Raw genomic sequence first — 18776 nt, forward strand, 5'->3', positions numbered from 1 at the left:
TGTCTTACGTGCTAATTGACAGACTGCAGAGTAGTAGTGCTGGAGATACAAGGACAAAAGCAAACAGTCCATGTCCTCAAGGACCTTACAGTTTATTGGGGGTGTTATGATATGTATTCCCTTAAATAAAAAGCAATTTCAAGAACCAGCGATGGTATCACAGACAGAAATGCTTTTACCTGGGTTACTAAGAATAGGCATGGGGTGTGTGTGTATTAGACACACACATATACATATGTCTATATATACACATACCCACATATATGTGTGTGTGTATATACATGTGTGTGTTAAACCTGAGACATCAGCCTATGACAATGGGGAATTCCATGTATTTTCTATGGAACCTTAAAGCAGACTCGAGGTAAAGCTAGAAAACTAACCACAGAAAGACCGCTTTTTTACTTCCACGGAGCTGAGCTTTTTCTCTCACTAAGATTTAATTGGCAGAAACAAACATTTTTCAACAGACACAACCCGCTTATTTTCCATATTTATATGTAAACAGCAAATTATGACAAGGTGTGCCGTTATCCTGGAAACTTGCATCCTCGGGGGATGGATGGGAGACACTAGAGAAAGCCAGATATCTGGAGGCAGAGATGATACCTACACATTACGGAGTTAGTGCCTTAACCGTGTGTGTGTGTGTGTGTGTGTGTGTGTGTGTGTGTGTGTGTGTGTGTGTGTGTGTGTGCATTTACTATCGTAGCACACGGTTACTCCATCCGGACCTGTACCAAAGTTAGAAACCTCCTCCAAGAAATTGCGATTTCTTCTTCTCTGTTACAAGCACTGTCATCTAGTCTTCTCTAGAGTGGGTGGAAGAGAAGTGGATTTTGTTGTCACCCCCCCCCCCCCCTTTTTTTTACTAGGATTCGCAGAAATGTTCCACAGTGAAGCCTTAGACGGGGAAAGGGGGCAAACCACGGTCTAGACTTGGTTTCTGCAGCACACGCAGACTGTGCCAATCCGGTCCCCGTGTAAATCTTGGTGATAGGATTGGGTTTCAAACGCCGACTAAGTTGGAAACAAAGCCAGCCTCCGGGCCCAGCCACAGTTTGTGTGGCGCTTCCCCCCGCCCCGCACGAACAAAGAACAAACAGCCCCGGCCCCGACGCCCTCCACCAGGGCCAAGGGGCCACAAACACGTGGCCTCTACACCCCACCCCCCCGCCCCCGCCCCTGAGTGGGCACCTGGAAGGTGCGGAGGGGGCAGGCTCATTGCATATTTCGGGAGCTGCTCCTCTGGGAAGGAGGAAGAGGCGAGGGTCGGGGGGCCTCTACGGACGGCATTCAGCCGCGAGACTTCTGCATACTTTCTCAACTTTGCAGGTCTCCCAGACCTGGAGGAGGACTCGAGGAGGGACTGGCCCGGGCCCCAGTCCTCCGCCTAATAGCTCCAGGCTGAGCCTGCGATTCTCCTTTAAGAAGCAGGGGGTGGGGATGGGGGAGAGTCCCTCCCCATTCCCCAGCCTTTCACACCTTGGGTGGGAAAAGAGAGTGGGGGCTCCCAGCCCCAGGGCGGGGAAGGGAGGGGGTGGGGCCCGGGAAGGGAGGGGCGGGACCGGCACCCTTGTCCGGGCCAATCGGGCGACCGAGAGACGCGGAGGCCCCGGGACCCTCTGCCCCGGGCCAATGGGGAGCGAGTTGGGGGGCGGAGCTGGGGCAAGTTGCAATGTATCCAACGTGGGCCCTGCCCGGGCGCGCGGCGGCGGCGGCGTTTGCGGCGGGGGGGCGGGGCTGCGGTGACCTAGGAGAGTTGGGAGAGCGATTGTTTGGGCGCGCGGTGCTCCCGCAGCGGGCAAGAGCTGAGCGGTGCAGGGAGCTGAGCCGTGCAGGAGCGAGCGAAGCGGGGCAGAGCCGCGCAGGGAGCTGAGCCGCGCAGGAGCGAGCGAAGCGGGGCAGAGCCGCGAGCCGCGAGCGCTGCGAAGTCGAGCAGTGCCCCGAGCGCAGCTGAGCCGTGCAGAGTCCGGCCCGGGCCGAGCCCAGCGGGGCTTCGAGCGGATCGGAGCTGAGTTGAGCCGTGCAGAGCGAAGCCGGCCCCGGGCTCAGCTGGTGAGGGAGGGGAGGCGTGCGCGCCCGACGGCCGGGCCGGAGCCGAGGGCTTCGCGCGGAACGAGACGATGCCCGTGCCAGCTGGGCAGCTGCGGGACTGAGCGGCTTGTGCGGGGGCCGGGCCGGCAGTAGGAAGAGGACGAGGATCGGCGCTAGCCCGCTCAGTTTGCAGCATCTCGTACTGGGCAGGACCCTGCTCGAATGGGCTCGGACCCCCCTCCTTCCCTGGGGCGGTGGGCTAGTTGAGCGGCGGGGCCGCTGCAGCGGCCAGGAGAGGAAGAAGCAGCGGAGGGAAAGGAGGAGGAGGAGGGCGCGGATCCCGCCCCCGCGACCAGCCTCGCTTGCCAGCTCGGACTCCGGGCACTCCGGCCCGGCCACAGAACTTGCATCCGGAGGCGATGCTGGGCGCCTAGCGCCGAGGGGCCGAGCCCCCCAGCCTCTCTGCCATCCGCCCCAGTCCTGTGCCCGCGCTCCCCCGCCAGTCCCCCGAAGTTCCCACCGGCCGCCCCCACCCCGCCGGGCCGGACCGGACCGCGCCGAAGCCAAGATGGCGGGGCGCAGTTGGGGAGGCCCCGGGGCCCCGCGGTGGCCGCTCCCCCGCCTGCTGCTGGTCCTCGGCTTGCGGCTGCTGCTGGCCGCGGCTGCTCCGGGACCCGACGCGCCCTGCGTCTCCAACTGCACTTGCACGGGGGCCCTGCTGGATTGCAGCGGGCTGGGGCTGGCCGCGTTGCCTGAGGAGCTCCCCGCCTGGACCGTGACGCTGTAAGTGCCCCCTGGACCCCGCCGCGGCCGGGAGGGTGGGGCCCACGGGGGTGCAGACCTGCGTGCCTGCGAGCGTGGGTGCGTGCGCGGGTGTCTGTTCGCCTGTCTGTAGCTCCTGGCCGCGAGTGGGTAATGAATCAGGGTCCCCCTACTCTCCCCCATCCCACTCTTACATTATCTGTTAGAGCGGGTCTGCGTCTTTCTCGGGATTAGTGGAAGTGAGTGCCTTGATTTGGGACTGGGGGCTGCCCGCCCCGGTCCAGCCCAGGATTGCGCCCCCGCCCCAGTCATTCCCTTGGTGATGATGGGATGATGCCTCTTTAGGGTTCCCCTCCTTAAGGTGGGTCTTCGCCCTTCAGTGCCCTGCTGGTTAGTTTCATATGCTGTCCCGGATAGCTGTGACTCTGCTAATTTAAGTCTGTTGTCCCACAAAGAAAGTTGTCTCTGCTTCTTTTTGGATGGTGCCCTCACGCCGCGGGGGGCTTATAGATAGACTACTGGCTGCTTCGTGACCCCTGTTAATGATCTCCCTCCAGGCCGATTGAAACTTAAGGGGGTATAGCTGTAAAATGAAAAAAAAATCCATATGAATGGGAGCAAAGGCTTGCTTTAGCTTCGCGAAAAAACATCTTCCATCATCTGGGGTTGAATGCTGATGCCTTAATCCCCAGTACTTGGCATTTCTCTAGTTACCTCTATTCTGAATGATTCAGCCCTTGGGTGAACTGGTGCTATTAGCTTCATAATGGTTAACTTGCCATCTACCTATTTTTCTCTGGAATGGATTGAAACTTTTTCTTGAGTATAAAAAGAGGTGCTAATAGAAATTCCCATCCATTCAGCTTTCATTTATTGAGCAGCTTCTGGCTTCGGGAAAGAACTTGGTGCCAAGGATTCAGAAACGCCCCCCCCCCCCCCCCCCAAAAAAAAACCTGATTTTTTTTTTTTTAATGGAAGGAGAGTTTTAAAACCTGTAGCTCAACCTGAGAAAAAGTCTTGATGTCTTGTATTTGACTGTTGTGATGGGGAAAAAAAGTGTTTTTCTAGAGGTAACCTGAAATGGTGGGACACCCAGTTAATAATGGAGCAGTTAGATTAGTTAGTCTGGGGAGTACTGTCCTGGTATGCTCTGTAGGACTTGAACTATTGACCCACTGAATTCCACCGAGGAGATGATTATGTAAATTTTCTCATATGTATGCTTCTATGTATATACACACATACATATATATACATATATACATATATAAATGGTAATAAACTTTAAGAGTCTGTAAAAACCCTGTGAGGTATATGGGGCAAATCTTAATTGCATTTCACAGAAGAGGAAGCTAAGGTACAGTAGTTAATGCTCAACTATTTAGTGTTAGAGTCAGGACTTAAATCCAGGTCCTTCTTGTAGTCTTTTAAAAAATAATATGTTTTTAAAGAGCTAGGGAGTTCAGGGAATAGCTGAAACCCTACAAAGGATGCCCTTAACGAAGTAGGTCTTTCCCAGTCCTGCAGAAATGACCAGTCCAGTGCACTGTGTATCCCTCCCTTTTGGTTCCTGATTCACTCTCTCTTCATGGCATGCCAAAGTGACTCTCAAATTGGGTTTGTGTTTAAATAAGATGAAGTAAAATGCACCTTTATTTCTTTCAAATGGATGTTCATGTCTAGGTCATCTTCGTAAGAAATATTGAATATCTTTTGTTGTTTATTTGGGTCTTGCTTTCAACACACAGGTAGTAAGTGGTCAGTTAGTCTTCTGGAGCAGGCATCCAGCCAGCCAGCCAGCAAATGACTTGAATCCTTGGTTGAGTTTGCTCTCTTTGGCCACATGCTGGCCAGCCCAACAAGCACGTATTAGGTGCTGAGGACTCAAGCACCTGCTTTTCTAATAGTGTGTGTGGGGGGAGAGGGGGCTGAGGGGGTGGTGGAGAATGCCCCCAGCCTGAAGGAAAGGTGAGTCACAATTTAGGGCATAGAAGGTTAATGAGCAAGGAAGGGATCACGTATAGCTTAGGAGCTGGAAGGGACAGATTGGGAAACTGATGTCAGAAGACAAGTGACTTGCCTAAGATGACACAGGTTACAACTAAAGCCAGGATCTAAACTCAAGTCCAAATATTGTCCACTACCTGGGGAAAAAGGCATGCCATAGTTGTTAGATTTTTAAAAAATAATTTTAAAAATATGAAACAAAGAGTTTGCAGAATTGGTGGTAATTTACTTAGTCTGACACATGATGATAGTACAAAATACTTTTGGATCTTGGGTTAGGAGGACATCATCTTTTTTAAAAAAACAATCGTGATCACAAGGTTTAATATAGTCATGCCTTGTTCATTTAATTTTGGAATAAACCACAGTTATGAATGCCTGTTAACATTTTATTTTTAAGTCTCAGTTTTCAGTGCCTGGTAGTGTGGGGGTAAGGCTAGAGGATTGACCATGAGTCCCCTCTGTGACACTAACTAGTTGTGACTAGTCTCTCATGAATGCCCCAGGCAGTTCTCTTGGCTATAAATTTCAGAGCTTTCATTCACCTTCCTCCTTCAGGATGAATTCTCACCCTTAGCTAGCTCCAGGCAGTGTGGCCATGTGCAAGTCCATTTCTGTCCTTTAGAGTCTGGAATAAAAGGTCCATATTCGAATTATACCTCTGTGCCTTTTAATTTAATTATGGCCCAGCCTGGCGTAGTGCAAAGTGGATTTGGAGGACCCCTGGGTTCAAAACTGGCTCAGTCTCATGCAACCTGTATAACCTTGGGCAACAGTTCAACCTTTCTGGCCTCAGTTTCCTTATCTGTAAAAATACAGGATTAATTAGATGGCCTTTGAACTCCCTTCCAACTCTACGAATTATTTTCCTCCAACTTCAAACCACTGACACCTAGCCCTTATCTACTAAATTGTAAGTGATTACTATCGTACTGGGCGAAGTGAGTTGCCCACACATTGACTATCAATAATAGCTCCAATTTATATGGCACTTGGTACAAGTCTATTATCTTTATTTCACACATGGAAAAATTGAGGCTCAATTAAGTTGTATGTTCCCACAGTTACCCACTTAGTAAGGAATTTATTTAGACCTTTAAACCAAAGTCTTCTGGCTCCAAGACTGGGACAGGGCTTTCTGACCTTAAGGTTTTGTTTTTGTTTTTTGTTGGTTTTTTGCAAAACAAAAAAAAGTAGATGCGTTTTCTATATGTTATTTGTCTTGATTAGACTGTAAATTCACAAGTAGCTTTTTTTAAAAAGCTACTTTCTGGAGTTTTTGATGTATAGTCTAATATCAAGATCCTCCCACAGTGGGATATATGTGTGGAAACTTTCAAAGATAATTTTTTTTTTTATTGAGCATCATTTTAAATCACAGATTGGTTTGTTTAGGAGTCAGAATCCCTTGCTTGGTTTAAAAATCTTGCTTGTTAGGCTGGCTCATGATATAGCACCCGAAAGGATCAAAATAGTAGAATTGCCTGTGATGAGTTATTCTGGGCAGCTAATAACAGTTATCTGTAATGTCATAAAGTATCTTCTATGATGGTATGACTTTTACACCCTTGAAAGCCTTGTGTCCAAAGAGTCTTGGAGCTGGTTTATAAGTTTGGAATTCCTTTTATAGCCATTTGGGCAAACGGTCCCAGGGCTCTGGGTTAGAAATAGCAGGGGCCTCATGGATCCTTGGCCTTTGGCAAAAACTACGTTTCATGTTAGGAGAGAAGATTGGGTCCGTATCTGAAGGATTGGGAGTCAGAGGCAACCCATTCAAGTCTGGACTGTGACATTTAATGTCCAACTGACTTCGGGCAAGTAATTTGAATCTCTCTGGGTCTCAGTTTCCAAATTTGTAATTAAACTGCAAAGTCTCTCAATGATCTTATTAAGAAAAGTAAAACTTGCCTTACTAATAGAAAAATGAGATATTGAAAGCGGGGTGTGTATGTGAATTGGTATAATGAAAACTATATACGTATGTATTTCAGATTTCCTGAGGATTGACTATGACCTTTGTAATCATGCTGGATTCTTAGGGGTCAGGAAGACCTGTTTAAAATCTGAACCTCAATTTCCTCATCTGTCCCATGGAAGGCAGCAGCTTTTTCCCTTCTTTGTCTTCCTAGGGTTTAGCAGTGCCTGGCACATAGTAGGGGCTTATTAACTGAGTGAATAAGAGAGCTGGCCTAAGACCTGGGTTCCAGACACACCTGTGACATATTTTGTGTCAGAGTGAACAGCTCTTATGAGGATCAAATGTGATGTATCTACAGGGTTCTGCCATCCTTGAAGAGTTGAATAAATGTCAGCTGTTAGTAGCAATCACTTTGTGTTTTTTTCTTATAATTTCTAAAATTGTTGATGCTTTTTCTCTTATCCCAGTTTTTTCAGAGGCATCTACCTTTCCTCTCCAGAGGGAACTTGGAATAAAGGAGATGAATGAAAAAGCATTTATTATGAGTACTGAGGTCTGGAAAAGAAAAGCAAATAAATAGAAATAACCTACATGCTGTATTTCTCTGCATCTTGTGACTTTCATCTGTCTGAAAACTTTCTCACTCGCTTGATTTGAAGTCAGGTCTTTCTGTCTTGGGCTAGTTCTCTAGATATCACTGTATGCTGCCTCTCTGAGAATAAGTAATAATAGCTAATAGTATTAACAGTGAAATAGAAGTTTTATATAGGAACAAGTACCTTGCACATAGTGATTAATGTTTTTTGTTGTTTAGTCATTTTTTCAGCTGTCTCTGACTCTTTGTTGACCCCATTTGGGATCTTCTTGACCAAGATACTGGGAGTGGTTTGCCATTGCCTTCCCCAGCTCATTTTACAGATGAAGAAACTGAGGCTGAGAGGGTGAAGTGACTTTCCCAGGGTCACCCAGCTAGTAAGTGTCTGAGGCCAGAGGTCAGATGCCAGATTTGAACTCAGGAAGATGAGTCTTCCTGACTCCAGGCCCAGCACTCTACCCACTGTGCCACTTAGCTGCCCCTAATAAAGGCTAGTTGATTAAGTTTTAGTTAGAGGATGCTAAATCTGTGGAATGAAAGGCTTGCAAAATATTTAGATCTAGCAAAAGTCATAAGAATTATGTGGAATGTGGTGAGGTATATATAATCTTTGACTTCCTACCTGCTATGAAACTTGTCCTGGTGTGGTACTTTCTGTGAACCTACATATTTCCCAGACACTTAAAAGTTATCTTTTCTTCCTGTGTCTACAGCACATCAAATATGAAAGAACCAGATAGCAATTTGTTGCCCAGGGCATCTGAACTGTATTGTAGAAGATGGGAACTAGATGAGTAGCGATAATAGTGATGCTAAGAACTTGGAATGAATATGGTACATGCATACACACATACCCATACTGTGCCTTCAAACAGGTTGGCAGAACCCAAATGAATCAGTGACCCTGGGCAGGAAGCCCGTGGCCAGACTTTTTCTCAGAACTTGGGAAGCAGCTGAACCGCTCAGCCTGTTGAATAATTGGACTTAAAGCTCTCTTTCTAGCCCTCACTTTGAAGCTGCTTGATAGGAGGACTTCAAAAGCTATTTAATAACTCTTAAGTCTGATTCACATTAGAACATTATCTGTGGCTGTAAGCTTCAGTGCTGAGCTCTGAGTAGCAAAAGCTTTTTACTTAAATATGCCAGGTGCAGATGTGATGAGTTTTCTGCATTGGTGCGGGGGCTGGAGTCCCGAGCAAACCCCACTTTCTGTTTCTGATTAAAAGCAGAGCTTAAGGACATTATTTCTACACAAGTTCACTTTGGGGAGATGACATTGAAAGTAAACATTTGTATATTTCATCAACACTGAATGAGTTTCTGCTATAACAGTGCATTCAAATGCAAGGGAAGCTTTATTGTAAATGTCTGTATTTAAAAAGTACTTAAATGCCTTTAGGTGGGTCAGTAGATAGAGTTCCCCCCCTCATCTTCCTGAGTTCAAATCTGGGTTCAGACACTTAGTAGCTGGGTGACCATGGGCAAGTCATTTAACCCTATTTGCCTCAGTTTCCTCATCTGTAAAATGAGTTAGAGAAGGAAATGGCAAACCACTGTAGTATCTCTGCCAAAAAAAACCCAAAACAAACCAAAAATCAAATGGGGTTACAAAGAGTCAGACATGACTGAAATGAGTGACTAATACGCTTTCATCTCTAAGAGATGCCAAAGGAGGAAGCCTTAATGAAGTGAGCCCCCAGTTTATTTCTAAACATGTGTAACAGAAGTGATAGGAGAGGCTGAGACAACACATGCCTGAACAACAAATAGATGCCTTCACCCCCTTGGCTATGATATCATAGAATCTTAGATTTGGAGCTTGAAGGCCATCTAATGGTCCATCTCCCTCATTTTACAGATGAGGAAACTGAGGCCCTGAGACATTTGACTGACTTGCCCAAAGTCATGCAGTGACTTAGTGGGAACTTGAACACAGGTCCTCTTTCTGACTCCAGAGTTAAACTTGGTTTTCTACTTTGTGCCTTTCATGTGGCTGGATTGCTAATTAACAAATGATTGCTAATTAACTTGAGTCCTAGAGAGGACAAATGGTTTATCCAAGAGAATAGTAAGACAGGAAGATAGTAATAAATGGCAGAACCAGAATTCAAACCCAGATTGAATTTGGACACCTCTGCTTTTAAAAACCCTAATTAACAGTGTTTCCGTCTCCCACTATAGCTCTTCAGATTGCAATTTGGAGCAGGTGTGGTTCTGAAATTTCCATTCCAATTAGGGGGCAGAACATCCTTTAGACTTTCAGATCCACTCACATTTCTGTGAAGGTATGAATGGAGGAGGTTAAGAAGACATTGTTCCAAACCCTTATTTGAGGTTTTGCTTTTAACAGTCACTGTCTGAGTTGACTTTCTGTCCAGAATTGGTTGAGACATCCTTTTGAAATAGAGCTCACCTTGGCTTGGAAAATAAGTTAGGGAAGAAAAATCAATTGTTCAACTCAGACCTAGCTTTTCAAATTTAGTTATATGGAGTCCCTGTTCTTGTTCTAAAGGTGAGTGGAAAGACATTCTTGGGTATGGGGGAAGGCAGAGAGTTGACACACATCCCATCTCTGTTAGGGGACTGCTGGCTCACTTCCCCAGTGCTTTTGACCATCACACCTTCATCAAATGCCACCTTCTTCAAGTTGTCTCTCCTTACCCCCTTCCTCCAATTCATTTAGTTTGGATTTTTCATATATGAAGTTCTGTATATATACAGTCTTCTGATAGGATGTCAGCTTCTTGAAGGCAGGGGCTGTTTCACTTTTGTCTTTGTACACCCAAGCCCCTAAGACGCTACCTGGCACAAAGTAGGTGCTTGAGAAATGATTGTTAATGGATTAATTGGGAGGAAATTCTCTCAAACCTTTGGGAAACCTCAGGTCCAAGAACCTGAACCTCTTTGGAGAAGTGGCTAAGGCTGCCTCAGTTTTCAAGGTGTCTCTGCATTTGGATCGTATCTCTAGGATCACCCTGCTATGGGTAATGTTGCAAGCCACCCATGACATGCATTCTTGGGCCTTCTGTAAGAGTGGGAGAAAATGATGAAATGCCCCACGTCTTGGGACACAGTACAGATTGGCTGACTTTCCTTGGACAAACAAAATTGCTTCTTTCCCCCATTGTTGCCACCTCCTTTCTACTCTCTATGTGGTTTTGGTTGTTGTTTTCCAGCTTATAGAAAAGCAAACATCCTGGTCTGGCTCCTACGAATCCACAGCAGTCTGGAGACCTGGGAGTCCCAGCAGTGCAACTTTGGGCAAATCCCTTAACTTCCGGGAGCCTAGTCTGTCCAACCAGTGGTGTTGGCGAGCTACATGACCCCTCCCAGTTCTGGGCTCTAGGATTCTGAATTTGGTGCAGCCAGCTCCTGCTGTGCGGAAGGATCCAGGTCTGAAATGTAAATGTGATCATTGCCAATCCACTAAAACTCTTTGGATCCTAGGTGATAAAAATAATAACATGGCATTTACTAGGAAGGTTTGTAAAATCTGTACCTTTTATAGCTCATTGTCTTTGAATGAGTCTCAGCCCAGCTTCTCGAGGTAGGCCCTGCAGTTCTAATTAACCCTATCTCACAGATAAGAAAACTAATTGAGGCTTAATTAAAGTGGTTAAATACTAGCCCAGGGTTCACTTAAGGTAGGTAGGTTGTCATGGTCATTTGGTATCCCTAATTCAGTGGTATAGTGTAAGTGTTTAATAAGTCTTGTGGAGTGGCTGACTAGCTGCTAAGCATGGGAGCAGGATTCCAACTCAGGCCCTGCTGACTTCAAGCCCTGTACTGTCTCCACTCTGCAGGCAGCTAGGTGACTGGAGTCAGGCAGACTCAAGTTCCAGATACTGCTTCAGACATTTGCTAGTTGTGTGACCCTGGAAAGGCACCTAACCTCTAGCCTCAGTTTCCTTATGTATAAAAATGGGGATGATCGGGTTCTTGTGAGAATCAAATAGGGTAACATATATTTGGAAAGTTCTTTGCAGTTCCTTGTGTATCTTGGCCTCAGTATTCCTCATCTCTAAAATGAAGGGGTCCGACTTGCTTCGTCCTCTTCTCGTGCTGGTGCTCGTCCTTGTGATGCAGATAAAATAAGATAATATTTGTAAGGCTCTCTTGCAGACCTTAAAGTACTAGGCCAAAGCTAGCCATCATTAATATTCTTCTTGTTATAGAGAAGTGAATACTGTGTTTGGAGGAAATCCAAATACCTTTACTTTTAGAGGCTGTATACAACACAATGCTGAGCAGGACTGAGAATTCCTCCTGATTTCAGTTCTTAGGTCTATGAACTTGCTGGGTTCACTTTTCCCAGTTTGTGTGATCATTAGAAACAAATTTTAAGACCTGTTAACTTGTCCTATTCTCTCCTAGAAATAAACACAAAACACGGGCAACATTAGGAGTATTGGGAGCTAGGAAGAGTGGAGGGTGAAATGTTGAGACAGGAAGGGTATCAGATTTTTAGTGGTGGGATTTTGTGTGTGTGTGTGTGTGTGTGTGTGTGTGTGTGAGAGAGAGAGAGAGAGAGAGAGAGAGAGAGAGAGAGAGCTCGAGCGAGCGAGGGAGCCAGCACCAAAAGTCTAGCATGTGACTGGCCTCAGGGATGACCTGAGCAGTAGCTAGTGACCAGTTGGATGATTATATGATAGGGACCATTGCAGAGGTTTTTTGGGGGAGGGGCAGGGCAGCCTTGGTACCCAGCTATTCTCTTGGGAAATAGTGAGTAGTGACTTTGTAGATGGTGTTGACTAAGATGCTCATTTGGATCTAGGATTTATTATTTTTTTCCTCTCCATACAGTGTTCTTTATCTGTTAATTTTTTATCTCTCCTGTAACAGAAAGAAGGAAAAGCTCGAATTTACTTTAACCCTAGCATACATTTATGTAGTGAGGCATTTGTTAATTTACAAAGCACTTTATTTGCTGCCCCATGAAGTAAAGAGTGTAAGTTATTTTTCTCATCCATAAAAGATGAAGAAAACTTGGACCCAGGAAGGTTAAGCAACTTGGTCAAAGTCAGGCAGCTTTTGAGTGGTGGGAGGGGGAAAGGAGGAGGGGACTCACTTCCAAATCTTAGGGTCAGAGATTTAGAATTGGAATCCATTTAGTCCAAAGTTCTCATTTTATCTCAGCAGAGGGAAACTGAGGCCCAGGTTTACAGAGACATTAGCTGCCCAATCCCATGCTCTTTTCATGAGGCCTCTCCCTCAGCCAACAGGTTGCCCTTCTGGCAAAGTCATTACACTTTGAGATATTCTGTCTTCTCTATCCCTGCCTTTCATGGCCAGATCTCTTTTATGTTTTCCCTCCCATGTCTGCTTTCCTTCTGCTTATTTCATCAGCTGGGCCTTATAGGTAGGGTGGTTTTTCAAGTCTGGCTTGATGTGGTAGGAACCAAAACAGGGCTGGAGTCAACACCTGGGTTCAAATTTGGGTTTGAACAGTTCAATGTGATTCTTCTAGGCAAGTCCTCCTTGGGGGAGGGGGGGGGCTACATTTCCTCTGTGATCTCGGAGACATTGCTTCCAGCTGAGGATTCTATGACTCCATGTTTGGGAAATCCATTTGGGAAATGAATTAAGGTTGAGACTTTTTGTTTGTACTTTGTACATAAATGGGAAAGTCTCTGAGCCCCACTTCCTGTTGGTGTCAGGGTCCCCCCGTGTTCTAGGGCCTGGGGGGGGCAGTACCTCTTATCATTGGCAAATAAGCCCATGGTGTTTCACGACAGAGTCCAAGGTAGAGCAAGTGACTCCAGTATGTCACACACAGTCTTTCTCTGGGGTCTTTCTCCTATAGGTATTTTCAACTTGTTGAGAAAGGGAAATTTTAGCCCTTAGAAGACTGAGGACTTGTTTCTCTTGGGACATTCTGGGCTGGAAATCCAGGCAGGCTTTTTCCGTAAGTGATTTAATATCTAAAGAGAGGGGAAAAAATAACCCCATGCAAAACTTCTCAGTGCCCTTTGTTGGAAGTCCGGCAAAAAGCAGAGGTTATGGACTGTTGTGGTAGAGCATAATAATATTGGCTATCACTTGTTTAGTGCACAAAGGCTTGCAAAGCTCATTGTAGACTTTCTATCTATGGTTTAATCTTCAACAGTCCTGTGAGGTGTTCTCGTTAAAATGGAAACTCTTGGACAAAAAGAATTTCTTCTTTACTTGTCTTTGAATCCCCAGAGCCTAGCACAGTGCCTGGCACATGGTAGACCCTTACTCAGTCCTCTTGGTTGATTGATAATCCGAATTTTACAAGTGAGAAAAGTGAGGCTCTTGAGAGGTTGACTGCTTGTGATTACAACCCACCAATTGTAAGGGAGGGCCTTAGATGAGATTTGAATTCCAGTCCTTCTGATTCCCAAGTCCATCTCTCTCCACCATCCACTTAGTAAAGTGCTGGGTGATGAATTCCAGCAGTACCAATGATTCGGCAGCATCCCTGTCTTGTACCTCTATCCCCCACCTAAGGCAGGCGAATGAGAGAAGCAGACTTGTACGCTGTTGTCTGTTCCAGAATTTCATTAACTATTTTTTTACTAAATGTGGAAAAATTTTAGGTGATCTTTACCCTTCCTAGTTACAGATTTCAGACATTATAGGAACATAGCTCTGTGCATGCAAATACTGCACCACTTAGTAAGGCAGGTCAGGTGAGACGATTAACTATGTACTCTTGCGCAACTTATAATCAGTTGACTTGCTGTAGTATGATTGGGGACCGGGTCATTTTGACGATCTAACATTCAGGTTGGGGAATTATATGTCTCTGACTTTCTGGCTTCCCTTTTACCATTGCCTAGATCAATATGGAGAATTTCATTTTTTTTTTTTCTTGATGGATGGCCACGGTGGGGAATTCTGCTTCAGGTGATGGGGTAGCAGTCTGCCTCTCTCTCCTGTTTTTTAACCCGGCATAACTGGTGCAAAGCCCACAATACAAAACTGATTGGTACAGTACAATAAACGTTTGTCTTCTTATGAGCCAGGATGCAGATGCTAATCAGTGCTCTCTGATAGCTTGTTTTGGCAAGATTGGGAACTCAGAAGACTGAAGGAAACTGTGTGATATCTCTTAATAGTAAATATCTGCTGTTTATCACTCTTTAAAGTGGACTTTTGTGGTATTCTGATCTAATCTTTTACAATCTTTGAATGTTTTTCTAAAGGTCTCAAAATGCTGGGGGGAAATGAAGTAAGTGAATTTATATCATGTAAGCAGAATTAGCTGAGCTCAAAGAAGCTTTATCCCTAAGATAAGCTTTTTAAACTCCTATTTAAAAAGCACCTGTTCTAAAGCATTCAACCCTGAGCATTCGGGAATGATTCCTGGTGCACTCTTGAATTCCTAAATAGCCACTTAGGGACTATGTCTGTTTCCTTAGTTTCAATGTAAATTTCACTGGCATCTCTCAACTACTTTTGTGGGAAAAACACAGCACTTAGAATTGGAGCTCCCAGGTTTGAATCTTGACTTTGTCCATGTGCTGCCCGAAGTTGGCCAAGGTTTTATCTTTCTGGGTGGACAGTTCATGGATAATGATTTAGATCTAGGTTTAGAGCTAGAGGAGCCTCCAGAAGCCACCAAGTCCACAGGTCACTTTTAGCTCTGTGTCTGTGATCTGTGATTGGCTTTTTCCTGATCCAAGTAGTTAATTATGTTGCATTACCTTTTTGAAAAATAAACCTGCTATCTACCTATCCCTGAATCCTGAATAGATTCTGCCTCTCTTAGTAGAAGGGGAGCTCCTTGAGGACAGGGACTGGTTTGCATTTTATTTTGTACCCCCAAGGTCCTAGCACTGTGCCTTTAATATTAACAAATGGATGATCTAATAAATATTTGAATTGAACTTAGATGACAAGTTCTCTCTGCCCCCTGTATTGAAAAAGTGAAGATTTATTGTACCAGGACACACACCTACTGTATAGTATTCTGCCAAAAAATCCCATTTCATCTTTTCTTGTTAGAGAAATTGCAGTGAGCATGTTGTTTTTTTCCTGACAAAAGAAAAATTTTTCTCAAACAAGAAAAACCTTATATTTTTCTCTTTCCCCACCCCCCCCACCTTAGAAAAAAGAAAAGCAAAAAAAAAAAAAACCAAAAACAACAAACCTCATGTAACAAAGACAGAAGTAAAACAAATTCCTTAATTGGTGATGTCTAAAAATGTCTCATTCTATATATTTTAAAGATACTATGTCTCTCATAGTAAGAAGTTAACAAACTGTTTGTCCTTGGGAGCATGTAAAGACAGCAGCCTACTGATTTTAAGCCCCTGAAATTTAGGGATGACAGTTTGATATGAGTAGATCTGAAAGCCTTTTTTTTTTTTTTAATTTCTAAATGTTTCCTTAGGTAATAATGGCCTCATTTCTAGATGTTTAGGTTTAGATGGCCAAGCAAATGAGCAATTCCCCTTCCTGGGCATGGTGTTAAGTGTCCATCCACCTTTTGCCATAGCATCTTAAATGAATGATCTGCTTTTTAAGTATACATTTTTAATGAAATACTTACTGGTTAGGGGAGCTTTGATTAGCTGGGGATTCATTAAGCCCTCCTAACCCAGTAGGAAAAACAACATACTTTTGTTTAAATTCTCTACCCCAGAAAACTATGAATTTTTACTTGAGTGCTGCTACACATTTGAATTTCCCATAAACTTTCCTGACTCTCTGGACAGCTTGTTAGTGGGTTTTTCTGATGCTTTATTAATTGTTTGAAATCCATTAACGAATAGTAAATGCAATTAGGGTTTTAAAAAATGAAACTTTAAAAATGAAGCTTCAAGAAGTGCTTGGTTAAATAAATCTTAGTTTAAGTAAGTGCTGCTGATCTTTTGTCAGTGAGGGATTTGAGGGGAATTCAATGTGGTTGACCATCCAACGTGGGGATGCTTGAAATTGAGACATAACTGAGAAAATTGACAAAAGGTACAAACTAGCATTATAGGATTAGAGCTGGCAAGATCTTTAGGGACCACTTAATCTAATCCCTTCATTTCACAGATGGGGAAACTGAGGCTCACATAAGGTAAGTGACTCATCCAAGTCCTCTCAGTGATAGGGGCAGAATTTGAATCTGGGTCTTCTAACGGCAAATCTAATACCAATTAAATGGGGGCTTTTGGAATTGACAGGGCTTTCAACTTGATAGGGTTTTGAAAATGCTTTTCTTTAAGTGATGAGCTGACCTTAATGTTCTCTTTATTTCTCTGTCTTTCATTCTGTCTCTCTTTCTCTGTCTCTGCCTCTCTATTTGTCTCTCTTTGTTGCTCCATCTGTCTCTGTTTTTACCTCTTCATCTCTCTGTCTCCATCCTTTCCTCTATTTCTGTCTCTGCTTCTCCATCTGTCTCTATCTTTCTCTGTTTCTGTCTCTCTTGTCTGTCTCTGTCCATTTGTCTCTCTCTGTCTCTGTATCTCCTTTTCCTTCTCTGTCTCTGCCTCTCCATCTGTCTCCTTCCTTCTATTTGTCTCTGCTTCTCCATTTGTCTCTCTCCCTCTGTTTCTGCATCTTTTTATCCATCTTTCTCTCTCTGCCTCTTCATCTATGTGTCTCTTCATCACTGGCCATCCGTCTCTCTCTGTCTCTGCCTCTCTTTCAAGTTTATCACAGTCTACACATTGCTTTAATTTGGCGTGGCTCTGTTAGAAACAGGGTGGGAATTTGCTTGTCTAAATTCCAGTTACTTCCACTCTGATTTCCTGCTCAATCCTGACGGGTTGCTTTGGAAAGCTGTCTTTTTAACAAGACACATGAAGTCCCCTTCCTTCCTATGAGAGGTTTGGATTTTCCCCATTTCTTTGGACTCTCTTGCCATTTTCTCCACCTGGGGTAGGTTGTGCTCCTGACTTGTGGGGAACCTTCCAGCACAAACTTTTCCCAAAGCTTGAAGAACTTGTAAACAACTAAAGGAGGAGAGACTGTTGCTTCCAGGAAATTGGTTTGTTGATGCTGGGCTGCAGTCGACATCAGACGCCCAGTCTTGAGTTGAACTGGCCAGAGTTTCATTAGGTCTTTGAAGAGTGGACAGAGACAGATGGAGAGGTAGAGATAGAGAGACAGTGAAAGTGCTCCCAAAATACTGAGTGAATGTTCTGGGCCAGCCACCTCCCAAATCCTTATCCCTGATGGTGAGCCCTGCCTTGGTTTCTGCTTTCCTTTATCTTTCGAAGTACCCAAAGAAAACGTGTTTTGGGAAATGAATCTTCCCAGGGAAAAAGCAGGAGCTTCAGAGGTTTGGGGCTTCTTGCTGGAGTCCAGATGAGAATGTAGACTCAAATTTGATTTAATTAACTTGGGATAAATCCCTGTCGGCCACCATACCTTTTTTCCTTGCCATTCATAGGATGATAGAGTCTGAAGGGACCTTGGAGACCGTCCAATACAGCGGGCCTAAAGTATGGTCCTTGAGACCCTTTTGGGGACATCTGTGACATCCAAACTATTTCCATAATAATACTGAGATGTAATTTGCCAATTAAAACACTTCCCTTTCCAACTATCTGTGTGAGGTAAATGTCACACAGATAGGAGGCAGAAGCAGATAGGAGAGTTCAGCTGTTTTTAAAGTCACACAGTAAAGATATTTGCAAAAAAAATGTGTAATTCTTTGGTCTAGGAAAATATCATTTTTTCCATACAAATGTGTTATTTATATATTAACATGTAGTGGATTTATTATTATTTTTAGCTGAATTAGTATTTTTAAAGTTATCAGTTTTAATTTCTAACCCACATAAACAAAAGGTCTTTGGGATTCTCAGTAATTTTTAAGAGCTTTATGTCCAGATACCTAAATTTGAGAACTGCTGATCTAATCCGTGCCTGCCCCCTATTTTTACCATTATCCCTGAAGGTAGCAATGACTAGCATTTTTATATGTATAGTACTGTTTATTATATTATATTATATATATATACATATATACTGTATATTATAACATTTATATATGTATACAATATAACATTTATAAATATGTTATAACAGTTATATGCATATACTATACTATATATTATTTATGTATAGCATAACATTTATATATGGACGCTATATATTATTTAAGATATATGTTATAACATTTTACATATGTATGCTAACCATATACTATATATAATATATGTTTTTATGTATATACTATGATTGATATTATTAAATGAGATAACATGTAAAAGTGCTGTGCAAAGCTGGAAGCAATATATGAAGTTTAGGCATCATTCTTACATTTTAAAAAAGCCATGAACTTGACTGTCACCAACCAAAAGAACATTTCCACATGCAGCAGTGGCTCCGGTGCATAGAATGCACTCAGATCCTGCCCAAGACGTTTACTAGGTGTGTGACCTTGGTAAAATCACTGAACCACCTTGTGTCTCCGTGCTTTCATCTTCTATGGAGATAACCATGTCACCTTTCTCCCGGGGCTCTTGTGAGGGTCTAGTGAGATAACAGTTG

At 44.0% G+C, this 18776-nt stretch overlaps 1 protein-coding gene across 3 annotated transcripts in view; it reads left to right on the forward strand.

Annotated features, from left to right (window-relative positions):
• Window positions 1-2186: 2186 nt before the first annotated feature.
• The window catches only part of LRIG1 (leucine rich repeats and immunoglobulin like domains 1), a 133142-nt gene continuing 116552 nt past the window's right edge, over window positions 2187-18776 (forward strand). For all 3 annotated transcript variants that reach the window (XM_072598726.1, XM_072598727.1, XM_072598729.1), the window contains exon 1: window positions 2187-2820. In XM_072598726.1, coding sequence (XP_072454827.1) covers window positions 2606-2820 — 215 coding nt within the window. In that variant the 5' untranslated portion in view covers window positions 2187-2605. The remainder of the gene's footprint in view (window positions 2821-18776) is intronic.

Source organism: Notamacropus eugenii, chromosome 3, assembly GCF_028372415.1.
Source record: "Notamacropus eugenii isolate mMacEug1 chromosome 3, mMacEug1.pri_v2, whole genome shotgun sequence".
NCBI classification, from domain to species: domain Eukaryota; kingdom Metazoa; phylum Chordata; class Mammalia; order Diprotodontia; family Macropodidae; genus Notamacropus; species Notamacropus eugenii.